This window comes from Podarcis raffonei, chromosome 12, assembly GCF_027172205.1.
Source record: "Podarcis raffonei isolate rPodRaf1 chromosome 12, rPodRaf1.pri, whole genome shotgun sequence".
Lineage (NCBI taxonomy): Eukaryota > Metazoa > Chordata > Lepidosauria > Squamata > Lacertidae > Podarcis > Podarcis raffonei.
The window spans coordinates 927,568-945,943 of record NC_070613.1 but is presented as its reverse complement, the minus strand read 5'-3'; the positions used below and the strand labels follow the sequence as shown (position 1 = coordinate 945,943).

Genomic DNA, 18,376 nt, shown 5'->3' with positions numbered 1-18,376 from the left:
TAAAGATAAAGACCAGTTTGTAATTATATCACTAGATGCTGAAAAGGCTTTTGACAAAATCCGTAAACAGTACATAGAAGTAGTTTTACTTAAATTTGAATTTCCTTTGGATATCTTAAAAGGGATTAACGTAATCTATGAAGCACCTACGTCAAGAGTCAAAGAGAATGGTAATCTCTCTGCCACCTTTCCTCAGGCCTGAGGAACCAAACAAGGATGTCCTATCTCGCCATCGCTTTTTAATATCTGCTTAGAATGCTTGGCTTCCACGATGAGACAACACTGAGATTCACAGAGTAGTTCACAATACATTTGAATATAAACTAGTTTTATGGTTTATATAAACTAGTTTTATTGTTTATATAAACTAGTTTTATTGTTTATTTCAAATGATAGATGCTTTAGAATAGATCAGGTTATTCTATTCTATTATTCTGTTAATTGGTCCAATCAGAATTGATGCCAGTAGGCCAAAATCTGATTGCACATTCCTTCAAGGAATATCAATTCCAGATTTGTTCCAAATCTCTACAATATCTAGGCAGCTTAATACCAAGAGATAAAAAAAAAGTCACACTTAATATAAATAAAATAATAAAAGAGATTTCTTCATATGTTGATATACAGAAGTCATTGAACCTTACACTTTGGAGAAGGTGGAATGCTCTCAAAATGAATATAATTCCCAGATTAATTCATATTTTGAGAGGACTTGCAGTTTCTATATCTCATGTTTTCAAATGATAAACTCCCTGTTTAGGAAATGTCTTTATATTTATCTACTTTATACTTATCTACTTTATACATATCTACTGTCATGTATTAAATACTGGAAACTCATTGTTGGTCTTAATTTTCCGACGTGCGTGACCTTAGAATATGCACATACAGCCCCTTGGGTGGGCTGGAGAATACAGTCATACCTCGGGTTAAATGTGCTTCAGGTTGATCGCTTATGGGTTTCGCCATTCGCGCATGTGCAGACAGTCAAAATGACGTCACGTGCATGCGCGGGAGTGGCGAATCGCGACCTGCACATGCGCAGACGCAGGTTGCGTTCGCTTCTGGATGTGAACGGGGCTCCGGACGGATCCCGTTCGTATCCAGAGGTACACTGTACTAGGATCAAAATATTTGAAAGGTGACTCTAGAAACAACTACGTCAGTTAGAAAGATATGGAACATATTCTCTAATAAAAATAAAGTTGATCTATACTCGCATGCCAAACTTGCCCTGTGGGGAAACCCTATATTAAAGATTGCTAAAAAGATGGTACTATGGAAAAATTTAACGGAAACAGGTGTATTGACTCTGGACCAAGTGATAGAAACTAGAAAGCCAGGGAATACTTTTTACACCTACCTACTAACAATAAAGGGACGTGGGTGGCGCTGTGGGTTAAACCAACGAGCCACGTTTCCGTGCAGTGCTCTGGTTTCCCAGAAGCAGCTTAGTCTTGCTGGCCACATGACCCAGATGCTGTACGCCGGCTCCCTTGGCCAATAAAGCAAGATGAGTGCCGCAACCCCAGTATCGGCCACAACTGGACCTAATGGTCAGGGGTCGCTTTACCTTTACCTTTTTAATACAAAATGTAGTAGGCTAAAGATGTTAATAATATCGTATTTATGGGTTAGGATATACATATAACCCCCCCTTTTTTAGAAAACTACAACATACAAGTTGTCTCAGGGGTGGCCTGGAATTACCAATGGATGTGGCTCACTATTCGCTAACCTTAGGCTCCGCCCCTGGAATGCTCCACCTCGACACTTAAAGCCTGTGCCTCCTCTAGGACAGTTGTCCCCAAAATGGGCGACGCCCCCCGAAGGGTTTTGTTCCTGGGGGGCACTAAGAGGCAAAGGGGTGGCAGTGTACACAACTCCCAGACTTTGAAAAGCTGATACCACTTGATCAGGTTCATTGGTTTTGTCATGAGATAATTAAACTATGTATATTTAATTGGATTTTGAATAAATGCAACCGTTTTATTGTTTTTATCTTTCTTTGTGGGTTGTGCAAACGGCTATTCTGAATAATGCTTTTATCTGGTAGGAGGCACTGGGGTGTTGGGGGGCAGCGGCCCTAAAATGTTTGGGAACCGCTATCTAGGACCTGAGGGACATGGGTGGCACTGTGGGTTAAACCACTGAGCCTAGGACTTGCTGATCAGAAGGTCAGTTGTTCGAATCCCCACAATGGGGTGAGCTCCTGTTGTTCAGTCCTAGCTCCTGCCAACCTAGCAGGTCGAAAGCATGCCAGTGCAAGTATATAAATAGGTACTGCTTCGGCGGGAAGGTAAACGGCGTTTCCGTGCGCTGCTCTGGTTCGCCGGAAGCGGCTTAGTCATGCTGGCCACGTGACCTGGAGGCTGTATGCCGGCTCCCACGCCCATAAAGCGAGATGAGCGCCACAACCCCGTAGTCGGCCATGACTGGACCTAACGGTCAGGGGTCCCTTTACCTTTACCTAGGACTTCAGACCCTGAGGACATCTCCCCAGGGTCTCAACCCTCTGAGGCATCTGCAGACCAGTGGATTACAGTGGCAGAGGTGTCTTCCTGGGCGTCCAGGATCAGGCCCCCAGAAGAGTGGAAGGAAGGAAGGGGTGGGACAGGGACGCTGCCTTGAAGGGGTGGGACCCCCCCTACATCCACCCCCCCTTCAACCCCCCCCATCCTTCAGCGCGCCACGCCCGCAGCCTTGCGGGGAAGGGCGATCCGTGAACGTGGCTCAGCTGCACGTGGGATCTGGTTCCTTCTTGTCTGGTTTTGGCTACAGCCAATCAGGAGGCAAGGATGGGGATGAAAGGAGATGCAGCCCGGGGGGGGCACGCTTCCCCTGCAAGCTTTTTCTGGCCAAGGGAGAGACCAGCTCAGATCCCCCAAAGTACAGCATCTCCGGCTCTGGAGGAAGAAAACGCAGAGAGAGGGGGGGGGATGAGCTTGGGGCGCTCGGCTCGCCAAGGGTTAAAAGGAACTGAGCCGAATTCCTACAGAGGAGAAGACAGAAAGGGGGGGGGGAACGGTCTTCCAGAACAAAGGCCCCTCCCTCCCAAGTCACTTCCTGCAAGGGGGGGCGGGCGATGGATGTTTTCTCTGTCTTCTGCAAGCGCTGCCTGGGTGGCTCGTGCTGCAATCTGGTGAGTCTCCTCTCTTTCCTCCCTTTGGGCTGCAGGCGAGGATGCAGGGGGCCGCCGTGTTCAGATCATGCATGCCCCCCAAGATCAGCGAGTGGAGGGTCCTGCACCCCCTCCTTGCTCTCTGCAAAGCCAGGGGCGGGTTATTTTGCAGAAGGTCTGCAACCCTGTTCTTCCTTTACAGCAAACTGGCGGCTAACGGATTGAGGTTGAATCCTGACAAGACAGAAGTACTGTTTTTGGGGGACAGGAGGCAGGCAGGTGTGGGGGATTCCCTGGTCTTGAATGGGGTAACTGTGCCCCTGAAGGACCAGGTGTGCAGCCTGGGAGTCATTTTGGACTTGCAGCTGTCCATGGAGGCACAGGTCAATTCTGTGTCCAGGGCAGCTGTCTACCAGCTCCATCTGGTACGTAGGCTGAGACCCTATCTGCCTGCAGACTGTCTCTCCAGAGTGGTGCATGCTCTGGTTATCTCCCGCTTGGACTACTGCAATGGGCTCTACGAGGGGCTGCCTTTGAAGGTGACCCAAAAACTACAACTAATCCAGAATACGGCAGCTAGACTGGTGACTGGGAGCGGCCGCCGAGACCACATAACACTGGTCCTGAAAGATCTACATTAGCCCCCAATACGTTTCTGAGCACAATTCAAAGTGTTGGTGCTGACCTTTAAAGCCCTAAACGGCCTCGGTCCAGTATATCTGAAGGAGGGTCTCCACCCCCATCGTTCTGCCCGGACACTGAGGTCCAGCTCCGAGGGCCTTCTGGCGGTTCCCTCCCTGCGAGAAGCCAAGGTATGGGGAACCAGGCAGAGGGCCTTCTCAGTGGTGGCGCCCTCCCTGTGGAACGTCCTCCCACCAGATGTCAAAGAGAACAACAACTACCAGACTTTTAGAAGACATCTGAAGGCAGCCCTGTTTAGGGAAGCTTTTAATGTTTGATGTATTACAGTATTTTAATTTTTTTTGGAAGCCGCCCAGAGTGGCTGGGGAAACCCAGCCAGATAGGCGGGGAACAAATAGATTATTATTATTATTATTATTATTATTATTATTATTATTATTATTATTATTATAGCAAACGCTGCTCACCGCTTTGTGGAGAAACCATCGCTTTCATCTGGCCAGACTTGCGTTTGCTGCAATAGCCGAGGAGTCTCCTGGGTGTCCAGAGCCCAGTCTAGTCCTGTTGAGTCTCAGTCAGTCAGGCTGGAGGATGCGGACTAAGTGCTGGGATCAGTCTGAGCCCCTCTTGGAGGATGAGAAAGAGCAGGGAGGAGGGGCTGGCTGGGCCGGGGGGGGGTCAGTGGGGGCTCCCTTCCTGCTTGGAGGAGGCGGGGTGAATCCAGAATGTGCCCTTTTATTGAAAATGCATCTCTGGGTTATTTGTGGGGCATAGGAATTCGTTCATCCCCCCCCCAATATAGTCCTGCCCCCCACAAGGTCTGAGGGACGGTGGACCGGCCCCCTGCTGAAAAAGGTTGTTGACCCCTGTTTAGGCTTTATCTTTTTCCCATGTGTAGCAGTTTCACCCCGCCAACTGGCCCCCATTAAATATAGCGGACCCACCTCATTACACCCCCCAGCCTCTCCCCCCCCCCAGTGCTCCTTCTCCCCACCTCATCTGGTTCCACAGCCGCGACTTCTCCTCCGCCACCAAGAAAAGATGGATGAGGCGTTCTTGCCAGAATCCCTCCGCCATCTGTGAGACAGAAAGGTGAGTGAGAAGTCAGAGGTGGAGCTGTGCATGGCGAACGAGAGAGGGGCCACAGAAAAAGCCTCACTTGCCGAGGGCATTTGGACATTGGCAGCCATTCCATATTTTAGTTATGTGGAAATTGATGCACCCTGCTTTGGGCTCTTGGATCCCACCAATGACCATCAACTAATAAAGGAGTGGATTCACCCCGCTAACTGCCCCCCATTAAATATAGAGGACCCACCTCATGATATGCAAACTACACGAATTTCTGCAATTTCCCACAGGCTCCCTTGTGAGGATCTTGTGTGAGAGGAAACTTAGTGATTTAGAGTCTTAGGAAAGAGCTGAACGAACAAGAACAGTTTTATTTACAAAAAAAGTTTGGAAACAAATTTGGGTCAGGAGGTGTGTTCTCCTTAACTTCCTACTTAAACTAAATATAAGGATGTCACTGTAGTAAATGCTTTTCTTAAACTTCAGTTGCTAAAAGCTCACTTGTTGCACTTCAGTTGGAAGTTGAGGTTTCTACCGTAGGAGGTAAAAGAATTAACTCGGTTTCTGTTCATTTACTTAGTTATGAGCAGGGTTACACTTAAATACTTTTAATACAGCGCAGCTTCCTTCTCAGCCTTTGGTTCCTGAGCGAGGGGCACTTTTCGTTCCTCCGCCTCTCTCTTAGCCATCCCACTCCTGAGGGATTTCCCACAGACCCAGGGGATCCTCTCAGCCCTTGTTCTTGGTTTGGGGATCTCCTTTTCCTAGCAGACCTCTCCCCTCCTGACTGGAAGGAGACCCTGGTTTAGTCCGTCTTCCCACAGCTTCTCCCTCTCCTGCCTCCTCAGACTCAGCCCTCCAGATTAATTCCTGCCTCCATATTCTCCCCAGACCCTCCACTGGGTCTTCTTCCTATCTAAGCTGTGAGACTCCTTCTTCTGGCTAGAGAGGTTCTCCTCTCAGATCAGAGCCAGTTCTCCCTCAGAAAAGAGCATATCCGAATATTAATAATAATAATACCCCTTTCAGATCAGGCCTTCCCAACTCTCTCCCTCAGAAAGGGCTTCTGGGGTTTTCCCTCCAAAAGGGCTGGCAGCCAATCAGAGAGGGAGAGAGAGAGAGAGGCTCCCGCCCTCTGCTGGAACCTCGGAGGCACTGCACCCCACACTCTGCTCTGGCTCTGAGGGAAAATACCTCATGGGTTGAAGCAAATGGAGAAAACTAAGAATAAGAAAGGATACAGATGAATTGACCGAGTCTTCTCTTGTCATTTGTATTTCACAATTAGTTTGCAGGAATATCTGCAACATATGGTTCATTATTAGAGGTCAGCGCCTGAGATTGAGTCAAATGCTCAAAACTGCAGATTCCAAACACCCCACACCCCCGTTTCTGGAAGGTCTGTGTGTAACTTGAGGCTTTTTTCCCATGCTTGAGGCTTTATGTTGTTGTTGTTGTTGTTATTAGTTGGTATTTTTACTACTATTACCACTGTTCCAGAGCAGATTGCAATCGTTTAAAAATGGTTTAGATGCTGGCTTCTCCTTTTCCTTTTTTGAAAAAGAAAGTTCAGAGTCTGGGCTGTGTTGCAGTCCAGCCCTGGTTCCTAATAAGATTCTGGGAACTTTTTTCTTTTCCTGGCTGTGTATCAATTTCATAACAAAACAATGTATTTGCTTTGTAAAAGTTGCAAACGCCTCTGCAAATTCCTTATGTTTCCTGCAAATTTTGCATGGTAATTTCCCTTCTAGAAGGCCTAGATCAGACACCCCCAAATTCGGCCCTCCAGATGTTTTGGGACTACAATTCCCACCATCCCTGACCACTGGTCCTGCTAGCTAGGGATGATGGGTGTTGTAGTCCCAAAACATCTGGAGGGCCAAGCTTGGGTGTGTCTGGCCTAGATGCTGGCTTCTCCTTTTCCGTTTTGGAAAAAGAAAGTTCAGAGTCTGGGCTATGTTTCAGTCCAGCCCTGGTTCCTAGCAAGATTCACCCACAATTTCTCAGGAAAACTTTTTATTCTCTTGACCGTGTATCTGTTTCATAACAGCCCTAAACGGCCTCGGTCCAGTATACCTGAAGGGGCGTCTCCACCCCCATCGTTCTACCCGGACACTGAGGTCCAGCACCGAGGGCCTTCTGGTGGTTCCCTCACTGCGAGAAGCCAAGTTACAGGGAACCAGGCAGAGGGCCTTCTCAGTGGTGGCGCCCTCCCTGTGGAACGTCCTCCCACCAGATGTCAAAGAGAACAACAACTACCAGACTTTTAGGAGACATCTGAAGGCAGCCCTGTTTAGGGATGCTTTTAATGTTTGATGTATCACAGTATTTTAATATTCTTTTGGAAGCCGGCCAGAGTGGCTGGGCAGGCCCAGCCAGATGGGTGGGGTATAAATAATAATTATTATTATTATTATTATTATTATTATTATTATTATTATTATTATTATATTTGCTTTTGTAGGATTTGCAAACGCCTCAATTTAGGACAGACGGAACAAGGATTTCTTCTGACCTCTTGGAAGCTTCCTGAGAGCCCAGATGGATGAGCAAGACTCAGCTGGCCCTGAAGCAGGAAGAGGCCATGCCATCCAAACTGGGAGCAGCGGTGGAATCTGGGAAAACTCTCTGCTGAAGATCCTGGGTGAGGAGGACAGCCTCCACTCTGATATGAAGAGCCAGCAGTTGAGGCAGTTCTGCTTCCAGGAGGCCAAAGGACCTCGAGAAATTTGCAGCCAATTATACCACCTTGACCATCAGTGGCTGAAGCCAGAAAGGCACACAAAAGCCGAGATGCTGGACCTGGTGATCTTGGAGCAGTTCCTGGCTGTCCTTCCACTGGAGATGGAGAGCTGGGTGAGGGAATGTGGAGCGGAGACCACTTCCCAGGCGGTGGCCCTGGCCGAAGGATTCCTCCTGAGTCAGGCAGAGGAGAGGAAGCAGGCAGAGCAGCAGGTGAGAGAGACTTTCCTCTGGATACTCTTGGGCTCTGAACATGAGAGAGAGTATCTCCAAATTGCTCTCTTAATCCCCCAACCTTTTTTGGAGAGCCTCCAAGGAATGAGATCGGATACCCCTAAAGCTTTTGCCTCTCCCAGTCCTTTTCTAATGTTTCTCTCCATTCTCTGCTTCCAATCCCTTTTGCCCTTTCAGGGAAAGATTATCTTTGCAGAAACGGGCCTGGATTCCTCTGAGGCAGAGATGACTCCATTGGAGACCAAAGAGAGACCACTGGGTAAGGAGGAAGGAGGGTTTTTTCCCATTTGGTCACACATTCTGTAGATTTTGCCACTAATCTGTGGGGAGGACACTAGGGGCCAAGAGCCCAAAGTGGGGACATGTATTTTTACCTAGCTAAGATACAAATGTCAAAATGCACTCAGTAGGTGAGACTTTTTTACAGGCCCACCTGTAGTTAGAGATGCACTGCTTCACCTCTAAGAGAAGCATGTGAAAATGGCCTGCCACTTACCTTTCTCTCTCACAGGTGACAGAATGATGCTGGCAAGAGATGCTTATCCATCTTTGCATGAAGGCAGAGAAGCAGCAGCCACGGAACCAGATCAGGTAGGGAGAATGAAGGATTGTGGGGCAAAGAGGCTGTGAGATGAGACAGCCAGGCTTCTGTTGCTCTTGGCTTCTTTGAAAACTGCCTTTAACCATGGCTCTAAAGGCCATTCCAAGAGGCTTCTGTGCTGAGAATGATGAACAGCCACCTCACCTTAACTAGCCTCCTGAATGTTACTAGTATTAATTATCAGCAGCTTCAGTTTCATTTTTAAGTTTATCATTTAATGCTAAAATAGGCTTCTAAGCAGCTGGCAAATCATAAAATAACAGTGGCCAGGACTCAGCTCACCAGCCCCACCAGTTCCACTAAATGGCTTTTCCTTCTCCTTCCCCTCCCTGTGACATTGTGAAGGTTTCTCCCTCCAGAACAGTAGACAGGGAGAGCAAAGAGGGAAACTGGAATGTTTGAGCAGACAGAATGATCTGAAGAACACCATTTGGAGTTCCACCCATTCTCCCAAATATGAATACCAGTAATTAAAATACACAATAAAACAGTTTTGTTAAAAAATGCATCCATAATTAAAATGTACAGTAAAACAATTCCATTAAAACAAAACAGTAATGAACAGGCAGCAAACAACAGAGCAATGTATAGTAGATAATCTGTATGTTGTCTAAGAAGGGGACCTTTCCCTTTTTATTTTAGGGTCTGGTGGGCTTTGAAGATATAGCTGTTCATTTTGCAGACGAGGAGTGGGCGTTGCTGGATCCTGACCAGAGAGCTCTGCATAAGGAAGTCATGGAGGAGAATTGTGGGATTATGGACTCTCTCGGTAAGGCTCCCTGTTGGGTCATGATACCTGTTTTGAAATTCAATGGGTATCTCTGTGTCACTAACCTGCAATGTTTTGATGGAGCTAAACAATAACACCACCAAGAGCATCTGGGATTCCGATACCCCCACAGTGAACCGTGAATAGAGTTATCCTCCAGTTTTGCCTTTTTAAACCTGGTTGGTCTGAACTGCCTAGTCCTTTAGAAATTCAGGCTTCAGATATCTTATGGAAGTTGAAGTAGCTTCTGTCAGGTTTTTCTGTTTCTGCTTCTGTTAGTGTTTGGTTGACCAAAGTGATGTCTAACATTGGATATGGTGCAAACTCCATTATTGGGCCAGAAAAGAGCCCAAGAAAAGAGTCTCATGGACTGGCTGGATGCAGAGCAATGGTGGGAGGAAGCAGCAGGGGGAGTCTGTGGAAGAGAGAAGTCCAGAAGCAGAAGCTGAGGAAGAGAGTTATGCTGGTGAAGAAGCCAGGGTGTCTCCCCCTCCTGCTGTGACAAGCTCCTCTCCCCCCTCATCTTCCTAAACCAGAAGAGGTATGAAGGGGGAGGAGCAGAGACAATTCCACCGGCGGAGTCTCAGATCGCTTGGGAAGGATCCAGGAGAAGAGGGGGCTTAGTCCGTTGTGGGAAGGCAGGGACCTTCAGTTCCCATAACTGTCTTATAGGGGCCAGGTCAGTTTCTGTCAGTTTCTGGTTGACCAAAGAGATGACTGACGTTGGAATCATAGAATCTTAGACTCTTAGAGGCATAGGGCCAAGACCTACTGGAAAGTGTTGCTGTGTTTGTAAGGCCTGACACTACTGAGCAGGCTGCTGCTTCTCTTAAAGAGTTAACTTCACTTACTCCATGTGATTTATTGCTAACGCGTTCCTGACACTCAGGTTCCCATAAATATGTTCATTAATGGCTGTCAACAAAAGCAGTGAAGCCTTACTTTTAATTGCCTTCAGTTCTGCCTTCTTCCCAAGCATTAATTAGCATTATTCAATAATCGAGGGCTGCGTTTCTCCCTGAGGCTGTCTGTGATCCGTTTCTCTCTTTGTTGCAGGTCGTGATGAATTGGAAATTAATAATGAGGGAGACCAGGACAATGTCTACACAATAGAGAAGGAAAATAAATATTCTGAGTGTGAAGGTAACTTCAGTCAAAGGTCCCATTTCATTTCCTCGAAAAGAAATCCCTTTGGGAAGAAATCCTATCAGTGCTTGGAATGTGAAAAGAGCTTTGGTCATAGGGCTAATCTCATAGCCCATCAAAGAATCCACACAGGGGAGAAACCATATCAGTGCTTGGAATGTGGTAAGAACTTCGCTTGGAAGGAAAGTCTCACTTCTCATCAAAGAATTCATACAAGGGAAAAACCCTATCAATGCATGGAATGTGGAAAGAGCTTCACCTGGAAGGAAACTCTAACTTCACATCAAAGAATTCATACAGGGGAGAAACCATATCAGTGCTTGGAATGTGGAAAGAGCTTCAGTCGTAACTCCCAGCTCATTTCCCATCAAAGAACACACAGTGGAGAGAAACCGTATCACTGCCTGGAATGTGGGAAGAGCTTTAGTCAGTGTGCCATTCTTAGGGTGCATCAAAGAATTCATACGGGAGAGAAGCCATTTCAGTGTTTGGAATGTGGAAAGAGCTTCACCCAGAAGTTAAATCTCAGTTTCCACCAAAGAATTCATACAGGGGAGAAACCATTTCAGTGCTTGGAATGTGGAAAGACCTTCAGTCGGAACTCCCATCTCAATTCCCATAAAAGAACTCATAGTGAAGAGAAACCACATCAGTGCATGGAATGTGGAAAGAGCTTCACCTGGAAGGAAAGTCTCACTTCCCATGAAAGAATTCATACAGGGGAGAAACCATATAAGTGCTTGGAATGTAGAAAGAGCTTCACCCAAAAGGAAAGTCTTGCAGCCCATCAAAGAATTCATACAATTGCGAATCCATATCAGTGCACTGAATGTGGAAAGAGCTTCAGTCAGAGTTCCAACCTCATGTCCCATCAAAGAATTCATACAGGGGAGAAGCCTTATCAGTGCTTGGAATGTGGAAAGAACTTCAGTCAGAACACCCATCTCACAGCTCATCAAAGAATTCATACAGGTGAGAAACCATATCAGTGCTTGGAATGTGGGAAGAGCTTCAATCAGAGGTCCAATCTCATGGCGCATGAAAGAATTCATACAGGGGAGAAACCATATCACTGCTTGCAATGTGGGAAGAGCTTCAGTCAGCGAGTCAATCTCACTTCACATCAAAGAATGCATACCAGGACAATCATAGAATCATAGAAACCTAGAATTCTATAGTTGGAAGGGGCTCCAAGGGCCATCTATTCCAACCTCCTGCAATGCTGTAATTTAAACTGAAGCATAGAATCATAGAATCATAGAGTTGGAAGAGACCACAAGGGCCATCGAGTCCAACCCCCTGCCAAGCAGGAAACACTATCAGAGCACTCCTGACATATGGTTGTCAAGCCTCTGCTTAAAGACCTCCAAAGAAGGAGACTCCACCACACTCCTTGGCAGCAAATTCCACTGTCAAACAGCTCTTACTGTCAGGAAGTTTTTCCTAATGTTTAGGTGGAATCTTCTTTCTTGTAGTTTGGATCCATTGCTCGGTGTCCGCTTCTCTGGAGCAGCAGAAAACAACCTTTCTCCCTCCTCTATGTGACATCCTTTTATATATTTGAACATGGCTATCATATCACCCCTTAACCTCCTCTTCTCCAGGCTAAACATGCCCAGCTCCCTTAGCCGTTCCTCATAAGGCATCGTTTCCAGGCCTTTGACCATTTTGGTTGCCCTCCTCTGGACAAGTTCCAGTTTGTCAGTGTCCTTCTTGAACTGTGGTGCCCAGAACTGGACACAGTACTCCAGGTGAGGTCTGACCAGAGCAGAATACAGTGGCACTATTACTTCCCTTGATCTAGATGCTATACTCCTATTGATGCAGCCCAGAATTGCATTGGCTTTTTTAGGTGCCGCGTCACACTGTTGGCTCATGTCAAGTTTGTGGTCAACCAAGACTCCTAGATCCTTTTCACATGTACTGCTCTCAAGCCAGGTGTCACCCATCTTGTATTTGTGCCTCTCATTTTTTTTGCCCAAGTGCAATACTTTACATTTCTCCCTGTTAAAATTCATCTTGTTTGTTTTGGCCCAGTTCTCTAATCTGTCAAGGTCGTTTTGAAGTGTGATCCTGTCCTCTGGGGTGTTAGCCACCCCTCCCAGTTTGGTGTCATCTGCAAATTTGATCAGGATGCCCTTGAGTCCATCATCCAAGTCGTTGATAAAGATGTTGAATAAGACCGGGCCCAAGACAGAACCCTGTGGCACCCCACTAGTCACTCTTCTCCAGGATGAAGAGGAACCATTGATGAGCACCCTTTGGGTTCGGTCAGTCAGCCAGTTACAAATCCACTGAGTGGTAGCATAGTCAAGACCGCATTTTACCAGCTTCTTTACAAGAATATCATGGGGCACCTTGTCAAATGCCTTGCTGAAATCAAGGTAGGCTACATCCACTGCGTTCCCTTCATCTACCAGGCTTGTAATTCTGTCAAAAAATGAGATCAGGTTAGTCTGACATGACTTATTTTTCAGAAATCCATGCTGACTATTGGTGATCACAGCATTCCTTTCTAGGTGCTCACAGACTGTTTGCGTAATGATCTGCTCCAGAATCTTCCCTGGTATTGATGTCAGACTGACTGGGCGGTAATTATTTGGGTCCTCTCTTTTCCCCTTTTTGAAAATAGGGACAACATTTGCCCTCCTCCAGTCTGCCGGGACTTCGCCTGTTTTCCAGGAATTCTCAAAGATGACTGCCAGTGGTTCTGAAATCACATCTGCCAGTTCTTTTAATACTCTTGGATGCAGTTCATCTGGCCCTGGAGACTTGAATACATCTAGACTAGCCAAGTATTCTTGTACTCTCTCCTTAGTTATTCTGGGCTGTGTTTCCTCTGCTGAATCATTTGCTCCAAATTCTTCAGGTCGGGCATTGTTTTCTTTATCGGAGAAGACTGAGGCAAAGAAGGCATTGAGGAGTTCAGCCCTTTCTGTGTCCCCTGTTTGCATTTCACCATCTTCTCCTCTGAGTGACCCCACTGTTTCTTTGTTCTTCCTTTTGCTACGAACATACCCATAAAAGCCTTTTTTGTTGCTTTTAACCTCTCTAGCAAGCCTGAGTTCATTCTGTGCTTTAGCTTTTCTGACTTTGTGTCTACACGTGCTGGCTATTTGTTTGAATTCCTCTTTGGTGGTTTCCCCCCTTTTCCATTTTTTGTACACATCCTTTTTAAATCTTAACTCAGTTAAAAGTTCTTTAGATAGCCACCCTGGCTTCTTTAGGCACCTTCCATGTTTCCGTCTCATTGGTATTGCCTGAAGTTGTGCTTTTACTATCTCCCTCTTAACAAACTCCCAGCCATCATGAACTCCCTTTCCTTTTAGTATTACTGTCCATGGGATCTCACCCAGCACTTCCCTAAGTTTTATGAAGTCGGCTTTCTTAAAGTCGAGAAATTGAGTCTTAGTATGCTTGGCTGCTCCTTTCCGCTGTATAGTAAAATTCAGAAGAGCATGATCACTCGCGCCTAATGATCCTTCCACTTCTACCCCACTAACCAGGTCATCAACATTGGTTAGGACCAGATCTAAAATGGCTGTTCCTCTTGTTGCTTCTCCCACTTTCTGGACAATGAAGTTGTCTGCAAGGCCAGTGAGGAATCTGTTTGACCTTATGCTCTTGGCTGAGTTTGACATCCAACAAATATCCGGGTAATTGAAGTCCCCCATTACTACTATCTCCCTTCCTTTTGCATGCTTGGCCATCTGTTCCAGGAAGGCATCATCTATGTCCTCTTTTTGGCTTGGGGATCAGATAGCCATCCAACCTCCGCTTAAAAACCTGCAAAGAAGGAGAATCCACCGTTTTCCAAGGAGTCGGTTCCACTGTCAAACACCTCCTACTCTCAGAAGGTTCTACCTCACGTTTACTCAGAACCTCCTTTTTTTGTAACTTGAAGCCATTGATTAGGGCCCTACCCTCCAGAGCAGGAGAGTATGAGCTTGCCCCACCTTCAATGTGGCAGCCGTTTCAATATTTCAAGATAGCTATCAGACTTTCTCTCAATCTCCTCTTTTCCAGGCTTAACATACAGAATCCAGCTATTCCTCATAAGACTTTGTTTTTCTGAACCTTGATCATCATGGTCACCCTCCTCTGCACATGCTACAGCTTGTCAATATTCTTCTTAACTTGTGGTGCCCAAACCTGGACACAGAATTCTAGGTGGAGTCTGACCAAGTTAGATTCAAGCATGACTTCCTTCTATCCAGGCACTATACTTCTGTTGATGCAGCCTAGAATAGCATTTCCTTTTCTTTTTTTTGCTGGTGCTGCATCTCACTGCTGAATAAGAGAAGTGAGAGTGGAAGAATAAAAAGCCTTGGAGTGGCACATGGGTATCCTATCCATGGGAAACACCACTGCACCAGCTGGAGGACTTCTATAGCACCCAGATCCCCAGTTCTCAGGAAGGGGATCAGCAACATGGAGAAGGACCACGGAGTGGTCAAGACCACAGCTAGAGACCCTGCCGTGGAAGCAGAACATACAAGTTGTCTCAGCAGTGGCCTGGAGTTACCAACAGATCTGGCTCGCTATTCGCTGACTTGAGGACCCACCCCCTGAATGCCACACCTGGGCAGGTAAGGGCCAGTGACTCCTCATTCCTTTTCCCCTATCACCTTCCACTTTAGCTATGTCACACATTCATCGCTTTATACAAGCTATATAATAAGTTTAAAGCTAATTCGTTATAAGTTATGAAAATCTAATGAAATTTTTAAGAAAGAAAGAAAGAAAGGTGTCTGATCATGGCTCTTTCAGACCTTGCCTACTGTGCAAAGCTAACATTTACATTCATTGCTCCACCTACTTTTATCTCTGGTCCTCCCCATCACTCACATGTGGCCCCTGGAAGGTTCCTCAGAAGGGAATGTGGCTCTTGGGCTGAGAAAGGAATGGAAGAGAAAAGGCTAGGCAGGCTAGCTAGCTGTCTGGCCGTTAACCCCCTACTGCCAATAAAGTTATGAAGACTGAATCAGAATGCTGGTCCATGCAGCCCAGTGGAGTCTGCTATGGCAGGAAGCAGCTCTCCAGGGTCTTGGGCAAAGAGAGGTCTACCCCAGCACTGTCCCATGATGTTCTTCACTGGAGGCGCAGGGGGACCTACCATCTGGAGAAGCAGAAAGCGAGCTTGCTCCATCTTCCAGGCGACAACCCTTTAAGGTGGGTCTCATATCACCTCTCAGCTTTCTCTTCTCCAGGCCTAACCTTCTCAGCTCCTTCAACTGGGTCTGAATTGTCAGTGACTTGCCAGAAATGAGAACATAACGTAAGAACCTAGAGGGAGCCTGCTGGATCAGGCCAGTGGCCCATGTAGACCAGCACCACATCCTCGCAGTGTCCAACCAGATGTCCATAATGGGAAACCCGCAAGCGGAACACAAGCCCACCCCTCCCTTCTGTGGTTTCCAGCAAATGGTATTCAGAAGCATCATTGCCACTGACTGTTTGGCACCAGGAAAGTCCTCCTTCACACAGCACAGAGTTAAACCATGGAACTGTCTTGCCCAGGAAACCCAGCCAGATGGGCAGGGTATAAATAATAAATTTAATTATTATTATTATTAGCTTCTTCCCTTTAGGAGATCTGGTTGGCCCCTGTGAGAAGACATGAGATTTTCCTACATCCTTGTGTTAAGCTCTTCTTGTTACTGCATTGGCATTTTGTATTGACTGCTTACATGCTTAATACTGTCATCAACCACCCAACGCCCCCTGAGTCACGCATGGGATTCCAGGCGCCCTCACCCTCACCCAGGGTCTGTGCTCCTTTGGAGAACTGAAGACACAGCAGGGACTGTTAGAGCTTTAAGAAATTTCACCAAAAGATCACGAAGAAGATTGGACTGTACTGCATATTAATCATGTTTTGTGCTCTTTATTCTGGTCTTCATTACAAAGGAAAGAGATGCGTGTTCCTATGGACCGAATGCTTAAAACAATCATAATTTTTAATGTAACTGGCAGGTGAAAAAAAATTGTCTGTCTTTTGCTAATGATTCTTTCTGTTTTTCATTGTATTATTCTTTCTCTTTTTCCTTTCTTTATCTTTAATATCCCTTTCTTTTTTTCTGTTTCTCTTGTTTTTCTTCTGTATTTATAATCTTGTATCTTCTGCGGTTGTAATTTTACTGTATTATGGGAACATCTTAATAAAAATTTATTTATCTATTTTAAAAGCCTCATAGTGGAGGGAAGGGGAATGCTCTCAAAAAGAACATCACATATTAATTTATATTCTGAGAGGAATTCCAGTTCATATATCTATAAAATATTTTCAGAAAATAAATTCTTTGTTTAGAAATTTTCTATTCCAATAATATATTTCCAGAAAATGCAACTACAAATAAATAAGGAAGGATTCAGGATTCTGAATCTGGAGCTATATCTTCATGCATGGTTACTGTTGTTATAAAAATTGCACCCCCATAAGGGATGTGTGGAGATAACCACACCCAAACCCACAGCTCCCCAAGCAGACATTTGACCAATGCAGTATTTTAGTAAAGGAAAACCGGTTCCTGAGCTGTCAAACAGAAATATTCCTAAATATTCAACAGTGCCACCTCCTATGTCTGATAAGCAACCGCAATAGAACATTCAGAACACTTAGAAGGGGCCTCATAAAATGGGGGGGGCACCTATTTAGAGGAACCTTTCTATTCTTGATGTTTTAAAGGGGGAAAGCTCTCTCACTCGCTGAAATACAGTTAAATAAAGGTTTGTTTCTCACTTACTCACATGGCGAAGACCAAACTTCCCAATACAGGCATGAAGGACATGTGGAATATTCCTCCTAGCACATAGTCCCAGGAACTCTTAACAATGGACTGGAGACTTCAGATCTCATGTATTCCCCCCCCCTCCAGCTCTAAGAGGAAGCATAATTGTATGCATCTTTGTAAATGTGAAATCAGCGGATAAATTGTGCTCAATATTTGAAAAGGTATGTTCTGAATGTAATCAACTTGTATTTTCTTTACACTGGAAAATTTCTTAACCCCTGGAATGTATTGATTTGAGCTGTGCCTTGTAAATTACCCTATCTGTTTGTACCACCTCTTGGTGACATAACCATGGCCTTTTTAGGGAGGTCACCTTGAGCAAGCAACTGTTGGATATTTGCCATATCCAAACTCCCATAACCTGTTGCGGTATCAACAGTCCACCACAGCCTGTTAGGAGTTTTCTTAGGCAATTCAAACTCTCTTCCTTGGGACCAGCATGCTTTCAAAGACCCTGGCCCCATTTAGCAGAGTGAAGCATGGAGTGAAGAAAATAAAACACAGGAAACATCCAAGGTAGAGAGAAGTCTTTTAATGTCAGCATTAAGCATAATGGTTACAGATTATATACATAAATTAATTTTTCTATCGGAGCCCTGGTAGAGGTCTGCTTAACAGTTTCATAGGCTACCAGACCCTCTGCTTACATCTTCACAGTTTGAAGGCAGAGATCAGACTAAGACAGTTCCCACAGTTCAGTTCAGGAGCTGTGTACGTCCAGGTAACATTCTTCAACATGTCCTTGCACCTGATGTAAACAGTCCAGGCTTTTTGTAGCTTCTGGGAACATCACACAAACTAAACTACACCATTGCTTCTGAGAACGAATGACTCTTGCACCCACAGGAACTGCCCCAAATCCAAAGGTATAAAATGTAAAACCCTTTTGTTTCAGGTCTCTCCTTCCTTCCTTTGCTGTTGCAACAGTATTCTTTGAATAAGGATCTGGCTTACTGGTGGCTTTGCTCTGCATTCCCTTGGTTCTTCCCTTGACCAACAAGGTACCTTCCCTCGGGAATCTTGAGCGACAAGAGGGTTTTCCCCATGTAATTCTCCTGATAGTTTTATAACAATGTAAGGCGTTAAATACTGGAAGCTAACAACTGGTCTAGGCAACTTTGGAATATACATACATAGCACCTTTGGTTGGATGGGCGGCATTAGGATCGAAATATGTTAGAACTTTGGAAAGAATTATGTCAGTTATAAAGTTATGGAATGTCTAATAAAAAAAAGATGTGGCCAATTTTCCCATG

At 45.6% G+C, this 18,376-nt stretch overlaps 1 protein-coding gene across 1 annotated transcript in view; it reads left to right on the top strand.

Moving 5' to 3' along the window:
• Window positions 1–11,566, top strand: part of LOC128424010 (zinc finger protein 883-like) — a 39,535-nt gene extending 27,969 nt beyond the window's left edge. The window contains exons 2-6 of the mRNA XM_053409760.1: window positions 7,299–7,789; window positions 7,988–8,069; window positions 8,322–8,401; window positions 9,054–9,180; window positions 10,237–11,566. Of these exons, the coding sequence (XP_053265735.1) occupies window positions 7,376–7,789; window positions 7,988–8,069; window positions 8,322–8,401; window positions 9,054–9,180; window positions 10,237–11,486 (1,953 nt within the window). The 5' untranslated portion in view covers window positions 7,299–7,375 and the 3' untranslated portion in view covers window positions 11,487–11,566. The remainder of the gene's footprint in view (window positions 1–7,298; window positions 7,790–7,987; window positions 8,070–8,321; window positions 8,402–9,053; window positions 9,181–10,236) is intronic.
• The last annotated feature ends 6,810 nt before the right edge of the window (window positions 11,567–18,376 follow it).